Below are 21,182 nucleotides of genomic sequence, written 5' to 3'. Positions count from 1 at the left end.
CCCAAAAACATTTCACACACATAAAGCAGCAGAAATCACATAAACAAATATGATTAAACCCCACTGTTCAACAATCCCCCTCAAGAGATATTAACCCTTGATTCCATAAATATAAAATGAGTCCCACTGTGACCCTGTCTTATAGTGTTAACATATGTGTAAAAAATTAAACGATCTTACCAGAATCTATGCCATGGGACAGAAACATGGTCCTTCAAGTGAGAAAGACTGTAGCATCGCTTCTGACATGGACTTGAGTGATGAAAAGCAGGCAGCGAAACTCGTCAACGCTGATTGCTTAGGAGCTGTTAACATGAGTCTGGATGGGTTCGCAGAAAGACTTTCCCTGCATATTCAGACTCTAACTTTCATCAATGCTCTCACTTAGAGACTGACAAGACTACTTAAAACTCCAGTCCCATAAGGAAGGGTAGATACCCTTCATAAGGAACTACTCTGAAATCTTCTGACACCTCTCTGCCAACCTCCTGTGACGAAAGGCAAAGAATGACTGGGGGATGAGGAAAGTGGGGGAGGTTGTTAAGCCTTTGACTGGGGTGTCTTTGCCTCCTCCTGGTGGCCAGGTTCTGTATTTCCCACAAGTAATTAAAGGGACATGAAACCCACATTTTTTCTTTCATGGTTTAGAAAGAGCATGCAGTTTTAAACAACTTTTTAATTTACTTCTATTATCTAATTTGCTTCATTCTCTTGATATTCTTTGCTGAAAAGCATATCTAGATAGGCTCAGTAGCTGCTGATAGGTTGGTGCACATAGATGCCTCATGTGATTGGCTCTCCCATGTGCATTGCTCTTCCTTCAACAAAGAATATCTAAAAAATTAAGCAAATTAGATAATAGAAGCAAATTGGAAAGTTGTTTAAAATTGTATTCTGTATCTGAACCAGGAAAGAAAAAAATTGGGTTTAGTGTCCCTTTAATGCAGCTGTGGACTCTCCCTGTATTAAGAAGGAAATGCAGATTTATGGGCTATACATAAAATAAAGAAAAAACAGTTTTAGTTCTGTAAATGCCCCCAGTATAGTTAACCTTCTAATTCAAAGATGGGAAAGAAACTGAGTATATCACTAACATTCCATTCACATAAAAAATAGGTTACATCCCTATAATTAACATTATGAACAATAAAAAACAGATCACTAGTAAATAAATTATATATACGTTATGGGTAAAGTCAAATATCCAGGTAAAATGGACATTACCAAATTGGCTGTGGGTAAAGCCAGATGTACTGTAATTCCCCCATCTACACTATATTTTTTTTTTACCTCCGCCTGGGGGGTTTGAGGAAGGCTCCCCTCCGATCCTCTGGCATCCACCCCAAGTGAACCTTGGGGAATGAGGTTAACAAGTGGGGCTTTACCCCCCCCCCCCCCGCAACACTCCAGGCAGAGGCAAAAACGATAGTGAAGATGGGCTAATTACAGTGCATTGTATATATGTTTGATGCAGTGACTCAATGAAGCGCATGCACTCTGATCTAAATTCGGATCAGCATTAAATACTAGAGAAAGCATTTTCAAGATAGATGACCCATATGCATTGAAAATATTCCTCCAACTCATGCTTGTAGACTCTAAAAGGTGATATACAAATTTTAAAGTAAACTGAATTATTACTGCTGAGAAACTAGAAACATGTCCTGATAGTTTCCCTTGAAAGCATCCCAATACTCTATTTATAGTAAAATAAAATAGTATGCCTGTCCCAGTGACGTGCAGTGATAGGAGGCAGGGGAGGCACTGCCTCCCCTGTCAAATCAGAGAAAATAAGTTTTTATTTCAGATTAAAAATAAAAAAAATATATATATATTTTTTTTTTTGGCCAGGCCCCCCCAGGTACCACCTCCCCCCAGGTACCACCCCGCCCCCACCACCACCAAATGCTGTGATTCAAAAATATTTCCATCACTGACAAACTGACATCCATGTTGCGCTATAAGGAGGCAGTGAGCCGTACTGCTGCCCTCCATGATTGCGCAACCTGGATGCTGAAATATGTTCTCAGCTCACTTTGAGCTAAGCGCCACCCAGTGGTGGCTCACCGGGTCCCATACATACTCCAATAGAGGCGGTTCTCAAAACCGCCTCTATATGATAGCACTACATTTCATCATCCAATCAGCAGCATCAGCGCTGCAGAGGAGGCGTGCCTGCTGCCTGTTAGTCTTGGGCTGACTGAAACTCGGCGAGCTGAGTGAGTGACGTCACACATGCAGGCAGAGGATTATGGTATACGCTCCCTGGGCTAGTTGGCTGCCTGAACTGTGCATGACTGAAAATTTGAATGTTACTGAGGGATAACGGTTACTGGCTGGCATGGGGTAAGTCAGTGGAATCTGTGAAGTATAAATGCTCTGTAAGTAAATAAAAAAACACAGGAACAGTCACTTGCTACATATATATAGGACACTGTACATTTTACACACAAATATTGCCTTTTATTTAAATTTGCTCATAACCTGTACACTGTATTTAAAATCTCAAAATATAAAAGATAAGAAAGCTAACATTTCCTGTTTCTTTGAGATACCAGAAAATGTGTTTTATCTTACTTTTACAATAGTATGTATAATAGACTAGCACTGCCTTAGAGTACTTCTGTAGCTGATACACCTCATTGCTTCCTATACATAAAATCAGAAATCTGTGAGACAGACTTTTAATAATCAAAGACTGTGTAATGAGTTAACATTATGTTCACAGTAACTGCCTACATAATGTTAACACATTATGCAGTCTTTCATTATCAAGTACCTGTCTCACAAATAATTGAATTTTATGTGCCACAGTTTAATCACCCCCAAATGCATCCATCCCTTTTACTCTTCCTCCCTCCTCTCTTCTTTATTCCTCCTCATTTACTTTGGAAAACCCATAAAATTATATATATATATATATATATATATATATATATATATATATATATATATATATATATATATATATATATATACTGTGTATGTATATGTGTGTGTGTATGTATATATATATATATATATATATATATATAATTATGGCAAAAAAATGGGGGGTGGGGCAGCACAATTTTAAATGCCTAGGTCAGCACAAAACCTAAATATGTGGCATTATATATATATATACTGAATACTTTTATATACTCCCTCTCCCCCTCCCTCTCTTTCTCTCTCTATATATCACACCTCCCTCTCCTCCCCCCCTCCTCTCTCTCCCCCCTCCTCTCTCTCACCCCCCTCCTCTCTCTCACCCCCCTCCTCTCTCTCCCCCCTCATCTCTCTCCCCCCCCTCCTCTCTCTCCCCCCTCCTATCTCTCTCCCCCTTCCTCTCTCTCCCCCCCCCTCCTCTCTCCCCCCCTCTCTCCCCCCTCCTCTCTCTCCCTCCTCCTCTCTCTCCCCCTCCTTCTCTCTCTCCCCCCTCCTTCTCTCTCCCCCCTCCTTCTCTCTCTCCCCCCTCCTTCTCTCTCTCCCCCCCTCCTCCTCCTCTCTCCCCCCTCCTCTTCTCTCTCCCCCTCCTCCTCTCTCCCCCCCTCCTCCTCTCTCTCCCCCTCCTCCTCTCTCTCCCTCCCCTCCTTCTCTCTCTCTCCCTCCCATCCTTCTCTCTCTCCCTCCCTCCTTCTCTGTCTCTCCCCCACTCCTTCTCTGTCTCTCCCTCCCTCCCCTCCTTCTCTCTCTCTCCCCTCCTTCTCTCTCTCCCCCTCCTTCTCTCTCTCCCCCCTCCTTCTCTCTCTCCCCTCCTTCTCTCTCTCTCCCCCTCCTTCTCTCTCTCTCCCCCTCCTTCTCTCTCTCCCCTCCTTCTCTCTTTCCCCTCCCTCCTTCTCTCTCTCCTCCCTCCCTCCTTCTCTCTCTCCCCCCTCCCTCCTTCTTCTCTCTCCCCCCTTCCTCCTTCTCTCTCTCCCCCCTCCCTCCTTCTTCTCTCTCCCCCCTCTTTCCTTCTCTCTCCCCCCCTCCCTCCTTCTCTCTCCCCCCTCCCTTCTCTCTCTCTCTCCCCCCTCCCTTCTTCTCTCTCTCTCCCCCCTCCCTCCTCTCTCTCTCTCCCCCCTCCCTTCTTCTCTCTCTCTCCCCCCTCCCTCCCTCTCTCTCCCCCTCCCTCTCTCTCCCTCCCTCCCTCTCCCTCCCCCCCTCTCTCTCCCTCCCTCTCTCTCCCCCCCTCCCTTCTCTCTCTCTCTCCCCCCTCCCTTCTTCTCTCTCTCCCCCTCCCTCCCTCTCTATCCCCTCTCTCTCCCTCCCTCTCCCTCCCCCCTCTCTTTCCCCCCTTCCTTCCCCCCTCTCTTTCCCCCCTTCCTTCTCTCTCTCCCCCTCCCTCCTTCTCTCTCCCCCTCCCTTCTCTCTCTCTCTCCCCCCTCCCTTCTTCTCTCTCTCTCCCCCCTCCCTCCCTCTCTCTCCCCCTCCCTCTCTCTCCCCTCTCTCTCCCTCCCTCTCCCTCCCCCCCTCTCTCTCCCTCCCTCTCTCTCCCCCTCCCTCCCTCTCTCTCCCCCCTCCAAATCTCTCCCCCTCCAAATCTCTCTCTCTTTCTCTCCCTCTCTTTCTTTCTCCCCCTCCCTCTCTCCCCCCTCCCTCTCTCCCCCCTCCCTGTCTCTCTCTCTCTCGCCCCCCTCTCTCTCTCCTCCCCCCCCCTTCTATATGTTCTTCTCAGGAGTATCATAGCCAGCGCCTCACCAACCTGTGACCTCACTGCACGTCACTGGCCTGTCCAACATGTATTCTTAAAAAACAAAGTTATTAATTTTGTGAAGCTGAAAAACGTATCCAGTACTCAGCATAATCTTATGCCTATCACCATTACCATCGCAGAACAATCATCTGTAATAAATGCTTTTGCAATTTCCTGAATATGTTGATACTTTTTTTCTAACTATTTCTAAAATGTGCAACCATTTTGTAACAGTGGAAGCTGTATTTAGTTTAACAAGTACCAAATAGCATTAGCCCCAATCAGATGGTATAACACCAAAACAGGATACCATAATATATCTGCAGTTTTTCTGTCTGTCCAGCAGCAACAAGGTCTTTTGTAATCCTTTTTCTCAATGTGGCATTGGTCCTGTTCTTTTTTTTTTTTGTAAGAATTATTATTATCGGTTATTTGTAGAGCGCCAACAGATTCTGCAGCACTATAAACAAAGGCGGAGTACAAGAAAACAATTATAGGGATCACATGGGTAGAGGGCCCTGCCAAGAGTTGCACTGTTGTAGTCAGCTCTTAAGAAGGTGATCTACGAACAGCTGGACTCTTAGGCATACATGCTAAAGGGGTTCAGGGGATAGCAATGGAGGAGAGGAAATCGTATAAAGAAATGTGAGGGCAAAATTTATCAAGCCCCGAATATTTTCGCAATAGTTTGCAATGTGTGAAGTCAAAAATTTCACCAGTATTTATCAAAATTCTAGAGACATTTTTAGGGCAAAACATTTTTGCGATTTCAAGCGAATAGCTGATCCTAGTTTTCTTGCGAAAATGTCATTTTCGCTTTATTTATCAATCTTAATTTTAGACATCGGTAAATGGTTTATTGTTTTAATCAAGTGATTGTTTAAAAGAATGTTATTTCTTATATATTAAAGTTAGTTTTATTTTGCCCCTTCTTTGGCTCTCTTTCATTAAGGAAGGTTGCCCGTTTTTTGGAGCTCATCTTCGTTCTTTTTAATACACTCATTTCAATTGCACTTATATCATTTTACTTTTTTATAATATATTATTATTCAGGTTCTGTGCCTTGTTGTGGGCAATTTCTAACCCTAGATACAGCAAGAAAAAGACATATTTCCATTTTCCTTCCAGACAAACAACAATATCGCTCTTTATTTTTCACTCCTCGCAACCTACAAATTGGCAAGATTAAAAGCAGTGAATATTACATGCATCACTTTTCATAAATATATGAGCACTGCGAATATATACAGGCATTTTAAAATGCCAATAGAGATTAATACAAGAATTAGGCATTTCCAAACAACTTATTCGCATATACTTAAGACTTGCGAATGGTTATGAGTCAATTTGTTCGCACATATGAAAAGTAGCGACTTTATTGGCACATAACTTTTCATAAATATGGTAATATCATTTGTTAGTTTATTTTTGATGACAAATGTGAGAATTTTCTTTTTCTCACTTTGATAAATCTTGCCTTTAGTGTAGGTTGTATGCATCCCTGAACAGAAGAGTTTTTAGGGAGAGCTTGAAGCTTTCAAAACAATCCTTATTGCTTATTAGATTAGCCAGTCAGGATTGTGATGAGAATATAAAAAAATGAAGCCTTGCTGCTCTTATGATTGGTTGTTGTGAGGGATCTATTTTTACAGTGAGTCCTTACACCACAACCCTGATTGTATAATCTGATAACAATTCAGGACAAACAAAAAAATAAAATAAATAGCAAGGAAACCTAAAAAAGGCCCAGACCAATGTTGAAGAATAGGACCATCAAGTAGGACATTTGATTTTTTAAAGCTGGTATTTTTTTTTTATTTTTTTTTATTGGTGGGGTTTAGGTGCTAAGTTCGGGAGGGTTTTGCAGTGGCAGTTTTCTCATTGGGTCCCCTAGATGTTGAGAGTTTCAGTGCTTAATCACAATTAGGATAATGGGCAGTTCACACAGTGGGTCAAGCAAGACTAGTGGTAAAAGGTTTCATGGAGTTAATTTCTGTTGGATTAATTGCATTTTAAACTATACAATAAATGTTCCAGTATTATTGTATCATTTATTTAGTGTTAGGTTCTGATGTTTCCCATAGAACTTAATAGCTAATAAATAACTTGTGAACAGAGGCAAAGCAGGTTGTCAATTACTTAATGCCAAAATGAGCTTGATTATTAGCGAGCTGTCAGGTTACTGTGAACTGTGGCAAGAACAGGATCTAACCAATGAACAGTAAAAAAAACAATGACATTCAGTATTGCAATCTGGGCTTCAATAATGGGAAATATAAACAAAGCATTACCTTTCCACATTTGAACAGCTTACTAATTTGTGATCTTCTACCTCTAAATTATTTAAATAGATTCTAAGTCTAGGACAAACCTAATGTGTATAATATACCTCATTAAATTCTAGTTTTCAGGTCTTATGTTAGGTTTTTACAATAGAAGAATATCTTTGCTTGGTGATTATTATAGCATATTATAGCTTTAGTAATAAAGCTAAAGCTTTCAGTCTTAATTCTGAATTAATAAAAAAAAAATGTAACAATAATATTGGTGTGATCTTGTAAATATACGTTTTAAAAAATGTAAGCATATAATCTACATATTTCATTAAATTGCATTTTATTAAAAAAAATTTAATCAAAATAATATAACATTGTGTTATTACCTGCTCCAGTTCATCTGTAACAGCTATACCTGTTAATAAAAATAAATAAAGTTAAAATAACTATACTAAAAGACACCAACAGCTACATGATATCAGTAGATATGACTTAAATACAGGTACTCATATAACAGATGACACAATTTTAATGTATTTAACACCCAGTGCTATATGGTAACATCATTTGGTTTTGTAAAACATTTCTCCAAAAAAAAAAGAAAATAAATGTGGCTAATTACAGTGTCTAAATAAAAATATAAAATACTAACTGGTATACTCTAACACTGAAAACATAGTGACATGCATTTACTTTGTAATTTTAATAAAGTCTAAAGCAATTTTTAAACTGAAAATGTTGGTATTAAAATGTCACTTTTAGTATATGAATTTTGAGATTATTCAACATATCCTATATAATAAAAATGCCAAGTGTGGACAAACACACCTGGCCTTAGAGTCCCTACCTGAACAGCCGGTGCAGGCAAAAGTGGGCATGGCCGGGCGTGAGCGGCGTGACGGGGGCGCGACGGGTGTGGTTGGGGCGTGGCCGAACACGGACGCGTGCGAGAGGGATAGAGGAGAGAGAGATAGAAAGAGAGGGGGGGAGAACAAAATAGATGGGAAAGAGCAAGAGAGGGGGGAGAGAGAGCAAAATAGAGGGGAAAGAGCAAAAGAGATGAGAATGAGCAAAATAGAGGGAAGAGAGAGAGAGAGAGCAAAAGAGAGGGGGAGAGAGAAAATAAGAGGGGAAAAGAGAGAGAGCAAAAGAGAGGGATGGAGAGAGAGAGCAAAAGAGAGGTGGGAGAGAGTGCAAAAGAGAGGGGGGAGAGAGCGCAAAAGAGAGGGGGGAGAGAGAGTGCAAAAGAGGGGGGAGAGAGAGCGCAAAAGAGAGGGGGGATAGAGTGCAAAAGAGAGGGAGAGAGAGAGTGAGGGGGAGAGAGAGAGTGCAAAAGAGAGGGGGAGAGAGCACAAAAGAGAGAGGGGAGAGAGAGAGAGCGCAAAAGAGAGGGGGAGAGAGCGCAAAAAAGAGGGGGGAGAGAGAGAGTGTAAAAGAGAGGGGGAGAGAGAGAGCAAAAGAGAGGGGGGGGGAGAGAGCGCAAAAGAGAGGGGGAGAGAGACAGCGCAAAAGAGAGGGGGGAGAGAGAGAGTGCAAAAAAGGGGGGGAGAGAGTGCAAAAGAGAGGGGGAGAGAGAGAGAGAGCAAAAGAGAGCGGGAGAGAGAGAGCGCAAAAGAGAGGGGGGAGAGAGAGAGCGCAAAAGAGAGGGGGGGAGAGAGAGAGTGCAAAAGAGAGGGGGGAGAGAGAGAGCGCAAAAGAGAGGTGGGAGAGAGAGAGCGCAAAAGAGAGGGGGGAAAAGAGCAAAAGAGAGGGATGGGGAGAGAGACAGAGCAAAAGAGAGGGATGGGGAGAGAGACAGAGCAAAAGAGAGGGGGGGGAGAGAGAGCACAAAAGAGAGGGGGAAGAGAGAGAGCGCAAAAGAGAGGGGGAGAGAGAGAGCACAAAAGAGAGGGGGAGAGAGTGCAAAAGAGAGGGGGGAGAGAGCGCAAAAGAGAAGGGGAGAGAGAGAGCGCAAAAGAGAGGGGGGCGAGAGAGAGCACAAAAGAGAGAAGGAGAGAGAGTGCAAAAGAGAAGGGGAGAGAGAGCACAAAAAAAAGGGGGGAGAGAGCACAAAAGAGTGAGGGGAGACAGAGAGAGCGCAAAGAGAGGGGGAGAGAGAGTGCAAAAGAGAGGGGGGAGAGAGCGCAAAAGAGAGGGGGAGAGAGTGCAAAAGAGAGGGGGGAGAGAGAGAGCGCAAAAGAGAGGGGGGAAGAGAGCAAAAGAGAGGGGGGAGAGAAAGCAAAAGAGAGGGGGGAGAGAAAGTAAAAGAGAGGGGGGAAAGAAAGCAAAAGAGAGGGGGGGAGCAAAAAGAGAGGGGAAAGAGCAAAAGAGAGGGGAGAGAGAGCAAAAGAGAGGGGGATAGAGAAAGCCACTGAGAGGGGGTAGAGAGAGCAAAAGAGAGGTGGAGCGAGCGAGAGCGCAAAAGAGAGGGGGAGAGAGCGCAAAAGAGAGGGGGAGAGAGCACAAAAGAGGGGGGAGAAAAAAAAATGTAACAATTATATTGGTGTGATCACAGGGGAAAGGACGACATCTTCACCAGGTTTGCAAACCAAATTCTGCGAGGCCAAGCTGGAGCAATCAGAATTACCGAAGCCTGCTCCTGTTTGATACGGGCTATCACCCGAGGAAGGCAAATGGAGGAAACCGGTAAATTATAGGTATCGGAAATGTTCCTTGTGAATAGGAACATGAAGATACGCGTCCTTCAGATCGATAGTAATCATGAACTGACCCTCCTGAACTAAAGGGAGGATAGAACGGATAGTCTCCATTTTGAAGGACGGATCCTTGAGAAATTTGTTTAGATACTTGAGGTCTAGAATAGGACAAAAAGTTCCCTCTTTCTTGGGAACCATGAATAGGTTGGAAAAGAATCATTGACCCTGTTTTGCCAGAGGAACTGGTGCAATCACTCCCAGCGAAGCAAGATCCTTTACACAGTTTAAGAAGGTCTCTCTCTTTACCTGGTTTACAAATAATCTTGACAGGAAAGATCTACCCCTGGGAGGACAATATTTGAATCCTATCCTGTAGCCCTGGGAGACGACCTCCACTGCCCAAGGATCTAGGATATCGCAAATCCAAGCCTGCTAAAAAAAGAAAGCCTTTCCCCCACTTGATCCAGGACTGGATCGGGGGCGGCCCCTTCATGCTGACTTAGGCTCAGAGGAAGGCTTCTTGGATTGTTTACCCTTATTCCAAGGCTGGCTAGATCTCCAAGAGGTCTTGGTTTATTCAGGCTTGGAAGAAAAGGAGGATTTTTGTCCCTTGAACGTATGAAAATTATAATTCTGGTGACCCTTGGGTCGACTCTTTTTGTCCTGTGGCAGAAAGGCCCCCTTTACACCAGTAAACATGAAAATTATTTCAGCCAGACCAGGTCCAAATAAAGTCTTGCCCTTGAAAGGCAAAGACAGAAGCTTAGACTTGGATGTCACGTCAGCAGACAAAGACTTTAGCCACAAGGCTCTGCGAGAAAGAACAGCAAAGCTAGAAATCTTTGCCCCCAGACGTACTACTTGCATGAAGGCATCACAGACAGAAGTATTAGCCAGCTTTAACGCATTGATTCTATCCTGGATCTCCTCTTTTGTAGTCTCCTCTGAAATCAAATCGGACAAGGAGTTGCACCAATAAGAGGCCACACCAGCAACTGTCGCAATACTAGCAACAGGTTGCCATTGTTAACCCTGGTGAAGGAAGACTTTTCTTAAGCAACCTTCCAGTTTTTTATCCATAGGGTCCTTAAAAGAGGAACTATCCTCTAATAGTTCTCTTGGCTAAGGTGGAAATAGTGCCCTCTACTTTAGGAATAGTGCGCCATAGATCTCGCAAAGAGTCAGCAACATGAAACATCTTTTTAAAAACAGGAGACAGAGAAAAATTAACCCCAGTCTTCTCCCATTCCTGAGAAATAATGTCAGACATCTAGCTAGCTGAGGAGACTTACCACTCCAGTGACTAAGGAGTCCCAACTAGTGACTCTCTCCAGACTCTCCCTACCAAACGCTGCAAAGTTAAGCAATTATGAACAAGGAAAACAATCTGTAATCGTCAAAACCCCATGGAATGTGGAGAAAACTACAGAGACGCTCCGCTCTCCAAACCGTCTGTGCAGTAAAGACCGTAGAAAGGAAGAGCGGAGGGTGATCATGTGATCACAACACAGAAAACGTAATGCACCACAACAGAAAGCGCGCAAATTCCAATGCGCTGCCGACATAAAACATTTCCTTATGAGCCAGAATCCATCTCCAGACACTTAAAATCTAATGATAATGCACCCAAAACAGTATACTATGAGGGCAAATAAACTATAAAATGAGCCCCTGTCTAGAATCCCTCTCATCAGCTAGCCTCAACCAAAGGGGAATTATCAATTAACCACTTATGCTCCAAAGCAGTTACAGTGCCTGACAGTGCTGCCCTTTGATATATCCCCTAATAAGAAGGATAATTAAGTCCAAATCCTTGTCCACTGAGTACTAAAGTGCTGAATCTTTCAAACCTAGAAGGTAAGAGCATTTACCTGTGAAACCAGCTTCAGGGCAGGAACAGCCCTTTAGGTATGACAGACTCAGCTGACCTCTGACAGGGACCTGTAGGAAAAGAAAAACGGAGTAACCAACCCTGGTTTTCTATACAGGGGTAGCATAAATGTTGGAAGGGAAGCAAGGAGTACCTCACCATCTTTCAACTGATAAAATTCTCCATTACTCTTACTAAAGAGGATTACATGGACATAACATAACCCCAATCCTTGCTTGCAGGGAAAAGTACCCATTAAAGTATTAAATATCTTCAGACACCATCTTCGCACATCCTCCTGATGTACAAGGCAAAGAATGACTGAGGGTTTATGGGAAGGGGGAGTGATACTTAACAGCTCTGTTGGGGTGTTCTTTGTCTCCTCCTGGTGGCCAGGAGTGGGATTCCTTCTAGTAATTGAATGGATTTGTGGTCTCTCCATTTAAAACAAAAATTCTAAGAAATGTAATACTGGAATTCTACAGTAATTTGCCATGTTTCCACTAAAGTTCTGTTATATGTTTGTTAGGGGCTTTTTTAGGTATTTAAAAATATTTTTTTCTGCCAAACCTGATCATGTCTTATACACTAAATTCAACAACATTTGAAAAGTGGCAAATAAAAAACTCAATGATGTCCAGTATTAATATGTATTTGGATAGGATAATTAATCATAATAAAGTTACGTGATGATGTCAATATAACCAATCGAGAAATAACCATTTTCACTTATGCTAGAGGAAGGTTATGAACATATTTTTTTCATCTGCATTCACTTACATATGTTCCACATCATGAAAAAAACTGATGCTCCCACATGGAGCAGATAATATACTTTACATCACCTAAAGGAATTTAACCCCTTAACGACCTAGGACGTGCCAGGAACTTCCTACAAAAAAACACCCTTAACGACCAAGGACATTCCTGGCACGTCCTCTGGTCTTTCAAGCGGTGGAAGCGATCCTGACCACTTCCAGCCGCTTTTATGGTATTGCAGTGATGCCTCAGAATTGAGGCATCCTGCAATAAAAATTTTTTACAAACCGATGCAGAGAGAGCCACTCTCTACACCAGTAGCAATGGTGCCGATCAGATATTCGTTGGTGGGTGCATTGGCGGTGGGCTGCCTATCACTACCCGGCATCCGGTTCCTGTGCAATGTGCATACCGGGTGCCAGGAGCGTGTGGGGGGGACTTGTGTGGGGCGCGCGTGTGCGCGCAGCAGCCACTGCCACCAATGAAAAAGTATAAGAAGGAGGGAGAGGGAGGGGGGGAAATACAAATCGGAAGATCTGGGAGGGGGAGAGGGAGGGGGGTTTTGAGGGGGGCTGCTACACTACGGATAAATTATATTTATTTTAAAAAAATGAAAAAAACTTTTGTTTTGGGGGCAAAATGGGTACTGGCAGACAGCTGCCAGTACCCAAGATGGCGGCAAATAGGCAGTAGGGGATGGTTAGAGAGCTGTTTGGGGGAGATTAGGGAGGTTGGGGGCTTAGGGGGGTCCATCAGAGCTACATAATTATAAAAAAATAAATAAAAATAATAATAATAATAATAAAAAAAAGCATTTTATTTCAGTATTGGCAGACTTTCTGCCAGTACTCAACATGGCGGGGACAATTGTGGGGTGGGGGAGGGAAGAGAGCTGTTTGAGAGGGATCAGGGGGTGGGATGTGTCAGGTGGGAGGCTTATCTCTACACTAAAGCTAAAATTAACCCTGCAAACTCCCTACAAGCTACCTAATTAACCCCTTCACTGCTGGGCATAATACAAGTGTGGTGCGCAGCTGCATTTAGCGGCCTTCTAATTGCCAAAAAGCAACACCAAAACCATATATGTCTGCTACTTCTGAACAAAGGGGATCCCAGAGAAGCATTTAAGAAACATTTGTGTCATAATTGCACAAGCTGTTTGTAAATAATTTCAGTGAGAAACCTAAAGTTTGTGAAAAAGTGAACTTTTTTTTTTTTATTTGATCGCATTTGGTGGTGAAATGGTGGCATGAAATATACCAAAAGGGGCCTAGATCAATACTTTGGGATGTCTTAAAATATATATATACATGTCAAGGGATATTCAGGGATTCTTGAAAGATATCAGTGTTCCAATGTAACTAGTGCTAATTTTGAAAAAAAAAAAAATGGTTTGGAAATACCAAAGTGCTACTTGTATTTATAGCCCTATAACTTACAAAAAAAGCGAAGAACATGTAAACATTGGGTATTTCTAAACTCAGGACAAAATTTAGAAACTATTTAGCATAGAAGTTTTTTTGGTGGTTGTAGATGTGTAACAGTTTTTGGGGGTCAAAGTTAGAAAAAGTGTGTTTTTTTCCATTTTTTAGCATATTTTATATATTTTTTTATAGTAAATTATAAGATATGATGAAAATAATGGTATTTTTAGAAAGTCCATTTAATGGCGAGAAAAAACGGTATATAATATGTGTGGGTACAGTAAATGAGTAAGAGGAAAATTACAGCTAAACACAAACACTGCAGAAATGCAGAAATAGCCTTGGTCCCAGACGGTCAACAAATGGAAAAGTGTTCTGGTCACAAAGGGGTTAAATGATAATTATTGTAAATTACTATTTAGTTTCCAATACCCACATATTTACTTTTTGGAGAATATATAAATATATATAAAATAATATATAAATAAGTAAACATTACCTCTTAAGGATTGCCCAAAAGCAATTTAGACTCTCATAATCCTTTTACCCAATATACTTAAAATAAAATAAATGTAGGTCCTCACTTAAACATGCCAAACACCATGGTATGTATAACAGTTTCCATGAAATAAACACCAATTTTAGGGTTGATCACAATTTTTCCGATATCTGCTCCCAATAATGAGGTTTTGCTTTTAGCAGCAGTGGGAAAAGTGTGTTTCAGGCTAGATGATCCTATTGTTATCCATATCCCTCCGGTTAAAAAGAGTAAACAAGTTTATTTTAATTTGTATACAGGCCTGATGGATATACCGGCATATTTACTGATTTTATTGACACTTTTAAAATTTTAAAAGTATATATAGATTTTTCATTATTTCCAATCATTGAGAAAGCACTGTTTTCCTGAGATTTATATCAGGAATCAAGAAGAACACTTTAGGAAATGATTTCTATTAAAAGAAAGTGTAACTATGCTCTTTAATGTTTGAAACAAAAACAAAAGAAATGTACTTACTGCGTGATAAGTTCTCTAATGCTTTCCCCAACTTCTTACTTTCTAGAAGAATATGGTTTAACTCATCAAAATCATGACTTTCAGGTTTTGTCCGCCAGTCCCACTTAGGATGTTCAATAGACCTTGGTACTGAAACAATAAAAGTATTTATGAAAGCCACAAATACTGTACAATAATGGAAATATTTTTTTTCCTGATACAGGCAAGATGCATAAGAGCGTGCACAGAAACTTGATATAGAACAAGATTTTCACTGAGGCCTCACAGAGGTAAATTCTTCTGAAGGCTGACGCTAGGTTAGACATTAGCCTAGATTCATTAAAGGGACAGTTATAGTCAAAATTAAACATTAATGATTCAGAGAGAGCATGCAATTTTAAACAGCTTTCCAATTTACTTCTGTTATCAATGCTGCTTTGTTCTCTTTTTTGTTTTGTTGAAGAGTAAATCTAGGTAGAATGATACGTCTTTAGCAGTCTATGGCAGCAGTGCTAACATCTATGTATAACATCAGGTAGGTTGATAAGAGCTTAGGAGCGTGAATGCGTCTTTAGCATTCCATGGCAGCAGTGTTTGCAGCTAAGCGTAACATTGCCATAAACATTGTTGCAAACACTGCTGCCAGAGAACAAAGTAAAATTGAAAATAGAAGTAAATTGGAAAGTTGCATGGACTTTTCAATCCATTTAAAGTTTAATTTTGACTTTACTTTCCCTTTAAAGAGTGGCTATGAGCTAACGACCTTTTCGGTTTCATTAAGGAAAGAGACAGTGTTCTCTTCAATCTGTTTCCACTAGAAACTAATTGGTCTCTATCTTAAATGAACAGTAAACCCCAAACGTTTCATTCATGATTTGGATAGAACATACAATTCTAAACAACTTTACAATTTACTTCTATTATCAAATTTGCATCATTATCTTATTATCCTTTGCTGAAGGAACAACATTGCACTACTGGCAGCTAGCTGAGCACATCTAGTTAGCCAATCATAAGAGACAAATGTGTGCATGCACCAATCAGCAGGTAGCTCCCACTAGTGTCGGATATGTGTGTATTCATTTTTAACAAGGGATACCAAGAGAACGAAGCACATTTGAAAATAGAAGTGAATGCAAAAGTGTCTTAAAATTGCATGCTCTGTCTGAATCGTGCAAGTTTAATTTTTCTTGTCCAATCTCTTTAAGCAGCTTTTCATTAGTCTCTGCAAGGTTTAAGATGGTTCTAATGAAATACATACCAAAAATACCAAATATTCAAAATAATAACCTCAATAAAAGAATGAATATATTGGACATTTATCGAGTTCAACACAGACAATGATCCCAGACAGGGAACCAGTCCACAAGATTTTGGAGCCTCCATTGACAGATTGACATTACACTGCAGTCTCGCCCCCTTCTCTCACACAAACAATGTATGATATTTGCAACCGCTGAGATTGCAGCCACGTTAAGATGCAGAGGTCATAGCTTCATAAATGGGGGCAATAGTATAGTATATTAATGCACAATAAATGCACCATAATGTAATTTAAGTTTTTTTAAGGGAAAGAACAATTTTAAAGTGGTATTTATTTATTAAAATATACATTTTGTCCTATAATTTCTTTATAATAAAAGAAGATATAGCATTAGTTGTACTAAGAAATCCATAGTGGAGGAATATTGTAGTGAAGTGAAGTAATTCCTCAGGTGTGGGGACCTGATTTTTTAATCCAGTTACTGCTAGCACAGACAGCTATGTAATTAACTCAAGCAAGAGTTTTAGTTTAGTTTTTTGGGGCAGACAGTAAAACAGGGATACATTTCAACGGATTTTCTTTAATAAATCCTGTTAGAGACAATTCAGGTTTCCAGCAACCTATAATGAATGTAAAGAATTATGATATCTAAAGAATGAATGCTATAAGCTAAAAAAAAAAGAGGAAATAATTCATATTTGTCCCTTGAGCATCAGAGGAGGACCACTTAAAGACCATTTCAGCTGGCATATTTTAATAGGAGTGACCTATATCAAAACACAAAATATTATTACCATTATTATTTCAACAGCACCTGCTGTAAGCAATAAAGTAGTCATCATACACTTTACTAACTTGTTCCTCTATTTGCACATCAACAGCCATCTATATTTAATGATCGGTATTGCTAGCAACATGATAATCACAGTGGAAACATCTCCTTTCCATTATTAATTCATTAGTAGGAGACTTACACAGCATATACAAGTGGCAGAAAACAAATCTAAAGCTTTGTGAGCAGATTATAGAAGATGATTAATCTACAACCACATGTTGTGCTATTTGGCCTGGCCTACCAATAGTCCTGCTAATTCTGTTTTGATAAAAAATTAAATTAAATGTTCTGATGTAAACATTTTTTTTTTTTTTGTAAATGCGTCATGCTTAAATTTAAATAGAAATATAACATTATAAGCTTCATAAGATGTGAACTTGATACTAATTCTCACTAGCTCATAGTTGCTAATGCTCATTGGTTGGTAGACAACTAACAATGTTCCTTTAAAAATCCAACTCTCAGTATTGGATCATGGTAACGTCAACATCTCAACATAAATTCAAGCAAAAGATGCTTTGTTATTAAATGTTATATGAAACAGTTTTTAAAATTAAATCCAGTTAAACCTTATAATATCTTACAGAAAAACTTCACTTTCAATTACCTATTCTTTGGAGCTGCACTGTATATTTCATGGCCTATCTTACTCTTACTTAACCAAGTCTGAGATGTTTCTATATTATGACAGTATAATTACCCATATACATTATATTGTCATGTACTTATAGGCTTTACAATTCCATGCTTTGAGTAAGGATGTCTGTTAAATATTGCATTATAAGTGTTAAGATTGTATCCAGTTACATGACTTTTGAAGTAAATCATAGTTGCCCTTTCTAAGACAAAGGCTATAATGCATTCCTTAAGTCTATTTACATGGCCTTGCTTCCCCAACCATATAATCTTTGAGTAGAAACAGATTCTCTTTACAAGTGGCTTATGTCTGTACCCCATGGGAGGATCAAATGTAGATGTGTCGTGGATTCGGGTACACACATAGGTTATAGTACATCCGCAGCACAAGCAGGGTCATGTACAGTATCTTACCTAAACATTGTTCATTCCAATTACACACATTTTTGTTTTAATGCAGCTTCTAAACTTTACCTCGCCAGCACTAACATTGAAAGCAAAAGTCCTCTCAATATATTGGTGGAGGCTCTCAACCTCAGTTTACACATGCAAACAGCGGAAGCCACATGCCCATCATGTCCCACTTATTATCTATAGCCCCCTTCCTTGATTTCTCTAATATGGTTGCAAGAGTCTCACTTCTCTCAGTTATTTTATTTTATAATCAAAACTCCTTACAGTTACCTACCTCTTGACTTCTAACTGGTTTCCCCAACCACACACTTTTGTGATTTCTTTGCAATCCTCTGATCCCTATAACTAATCCACCATGTACATATATTCTCTTTTTTAATGCTGTCATCATCTATTGTACTCAATAGGCAAAGTTAATAGATACTTTACTACCATGATGATTGGAACCTGCACATTCTTACCTTGAAAAAAAATCCACTCTTATTTTGGGTAATTTCATTATAACCATTACTCCTACAGCCTCCAGTATTCTCTCTCTAACCTCTAAAATGTTTTAGTTCTTATTAGTGCATTATATATCTAACATAATAATGTAATATCAACTTCATCCACTCAGTATTCCTCAGGATCTACACTTTTACTTTTTTTAAACCATGAACTTTTAACCACAATCACTTATTTTATAGCTCTTTGGCCGTTTTAATAACCCCCTAAATCCAAAGTGTAGTACATCTTCTATTGTGAGGCCCCCTGAGTGTTCATATTCTTTTATTTTGGGCTAGATTACAAGTGGCGCGATAACTGTTACACGCGAGTGATAAGGAGTATATTGCGGCTCTTTGCGTGAATCGGAAATAGCTTGAGTATTACGAGTTGAAAGTAAATGCGGTCACTTGAGCGCAATTGAATTTAACGTGTGTTGGGTTAGTGTGATTTTATAGCTCTGGTTATTGTTACACAAAACACATACAAAATACATTGTACAGTACAGTTACACTCAGAATAACACTATTGCATAAAAAAGGGCTCAAAGATATGAGGTCTTAGGTGCAAAGGGCTTTAAAATAGAGATACATACATAGATATGTCTAAATATATGTATGTGTATTTACAGACATATACACATAAAAACATATATATGCATATATAGACTTATATGTAAGTGCAATGGAGCACTTTGCAGTTAAGTAGATGAAGATATATTTTTTTACCAAAAAAACATGAGATATATATAGAAATATTTTATTTAAACTGATATACAGCCTTAAAAAAAATAGATTTAAATTAATAAGTTTAAACATTGTTTTGCTAAATTAAATGTGTTTTATAAAGTCAAAAGATCTTGAGTGATCAATCCTATTATGTACTCCTGGGGGGAGATCCCACTGCCCAATATCTTAAAATCTTAACAGGACTTATACATTTTACATTCCATGAAGGAATAGTATTCAAACAAGAGAGAGAATTCCTAATTGCTAGGGATCCTGCCTGTGCCTTCTATTATCACCTACCCAAGATCCATAAGGACTTTTTGAATCCTCCAGGTAGGCCAATTATAGCGGGCATAGGCAGTCTGACAGACAATGTTTCTGCTTATATTGACTCTTATCTGCAGAAATATGTGGTAGGATTGGAGTCTTATATATATGGATAACATAGTAATTTCAGATAGTCCATTGTGGATCACCTGTGATGTAACATCCTTGTATTCCAATATCCTCCATCATCTGAGGATAGAAGCTGTATCCCAATTTTTGGAGGATGATTGGTATATTCCCCCCTTCAAAAACAGTTAATTTTACAATTAATTTTATTTATTTTAAAACATAATTACTTTTTATTTCAAGATCATTTTTATTTACAAGTCAAGGGAACCGCCATGGGTACCAGGTTCGCCCCTAGTTTCGCAAATCTCTTTATGGGATACTTTGAACAACATTATATATATATATCAATTTATATTTGGGGCGAACCTGGTATTCTATGGAAGGTTCATTGAAGACCTTATTTTTATTTGGAATGGCCCTAGAGAATTGGCTTGTGAATTTATTGACCATTTATTGAACAGGAAATTGTTTTTTTAGATCTACATCTAAGTTTCAATGACCAGGGGGAAATTGATAGTGCTATTGCTGGCAGTCGATTGTAATAGCTACTTGGAATATTCAAGCAACCATTATCTCCCTTGGAAACAGAATGTTCCATACGGCCAGTTCAAAAGAATAAGACGTAATTGTAGTTCTTTAAATCAATTCAAATCAAATATTTGAGGAAAAAATATTATTGAGAGAGGTTATTTATGAGCAAGGGCAGAGAATAGAGACAAATATTTTAAAACTAAAAAGAAGGAAGATGTATTCCCTAATAAACCAAATCTAAGATTTATTATGCAATATAATTCCAATCATTTATTAATCCGCCAAATCCTTGACAAACATTGGAGGATACTCAAAAGGGACCCAATTGTAAATGAACTAATAGGAGAGAAGGCCACTGTAGTGTTTAAAAGATCACCTAACCTTCAAAAACATTCTAGCACCAAGTAGAATTGTTAAAGAAGTCAAGAATACAAATTTAATAGGAAATAATAAAGCCCATAAACAAAATCAGATTCTGGTTTCTAGTATTCCTCGAGTGACATCTGGCAATAAGCCCAAAAGGGGAGTCTTTAAATGTAATATCAAGAACTGCAAAATGTGTCATAAACAGAATAACTTTAAATCTTATGTGACTGGCAAAAGTTACCCCATTAGGGGTGTCTTGACATGTGCATGACACTATGTGATTTATTTGCTAAACTGCATTTGTAGGGTTTAATACATAGGTCGCACCATCAGAAGAGTCAGCCATCGCTGGTCTGAACATTCGTGCAGTATATTGAAAAACAGAAAATCACATAGTGTCATCAAACATTGCCATAATAAACACAACGGGAGTCCTGATTGCTGTACCATCATTCCTGTTGAACACATACCTCCATCTTATTTATATAATAGGTTTATGAGACTTCGACAGAGGGAGACATATTGGATACACAAATTGAAGACCCTTTCTCCTTTGGGTCTTAATATCAATATTGACTTGGCAGTCTTTTAAAAAGATAGACTTGACTGTCGGTTATCATCCTCCCTTTTGTCTTAACATTTAACATTACTAATGCTTTGATTAATATATATACTATAACTCTTTATATATTTCTTATTAACTGTTTATTATTATTATTTTTATTATTGTATAGGTTTTTTTAATAATAGATTGTTATTATTATGTATATTCACATGAAATTAGGGATTTGGGGGATTATAATAATGTTATTCTTTCTAATTGCAATATGGAGAATTATTGTTACTATTATTATTATGATATTATATTTACTTTATTGATATAATAATTTTTATTATTCTTTAAGTTGTATTA

The 21,182-nt window shown here is 39.3% G+C and overlaps 1 protein-coding gene across 1 annotated transcript in view; it reads right to left on the bottom strand.

The window, feature by feature from the left end:
- Positions 1-21,182, bottom strand: part of C5H8orf34 (chromosome 5 C8orf34 homolog) — a 603,345-nt gene that overhangs the window by 438,961 nt on the left and 143,202 nt on the right. Inside the window, exons 4-5 of the mRNA XM_053715893.1 lie at positions 14,638-14,766; positions 7,317-7,345 (exon numbers count right to left, since the gene is read on the bottom strand). Coding sequence (XP_053571868.1) covers positions 7,317-7,345; positions 14,638-14,766 — 158 coding nt within the window. The remainder of the gene's footprint in view (positions 1-7,316; positions 7,346-14,637; positions 14,767-21,182) is intronic.

The sequence above is a fragment of the Bombina bombina genome, chromosome 5 (genome assembly GCF_027579735.1).
Source record: "Bombina bombina isolate aBomBom1 chromosome 5, aBomBom1.pri, whole genome shotgun sequence".
Classification (NCBI taxonomy): domain Eukaryota; kingdom Metazoa; phylum Chordata; class Amphibia; order Anura; family Bombinatoridae; genus Bombina; species Bombina bombina.
This window is presented reverse-complemented; position numbering and strand designations above follow the sequence as displayed.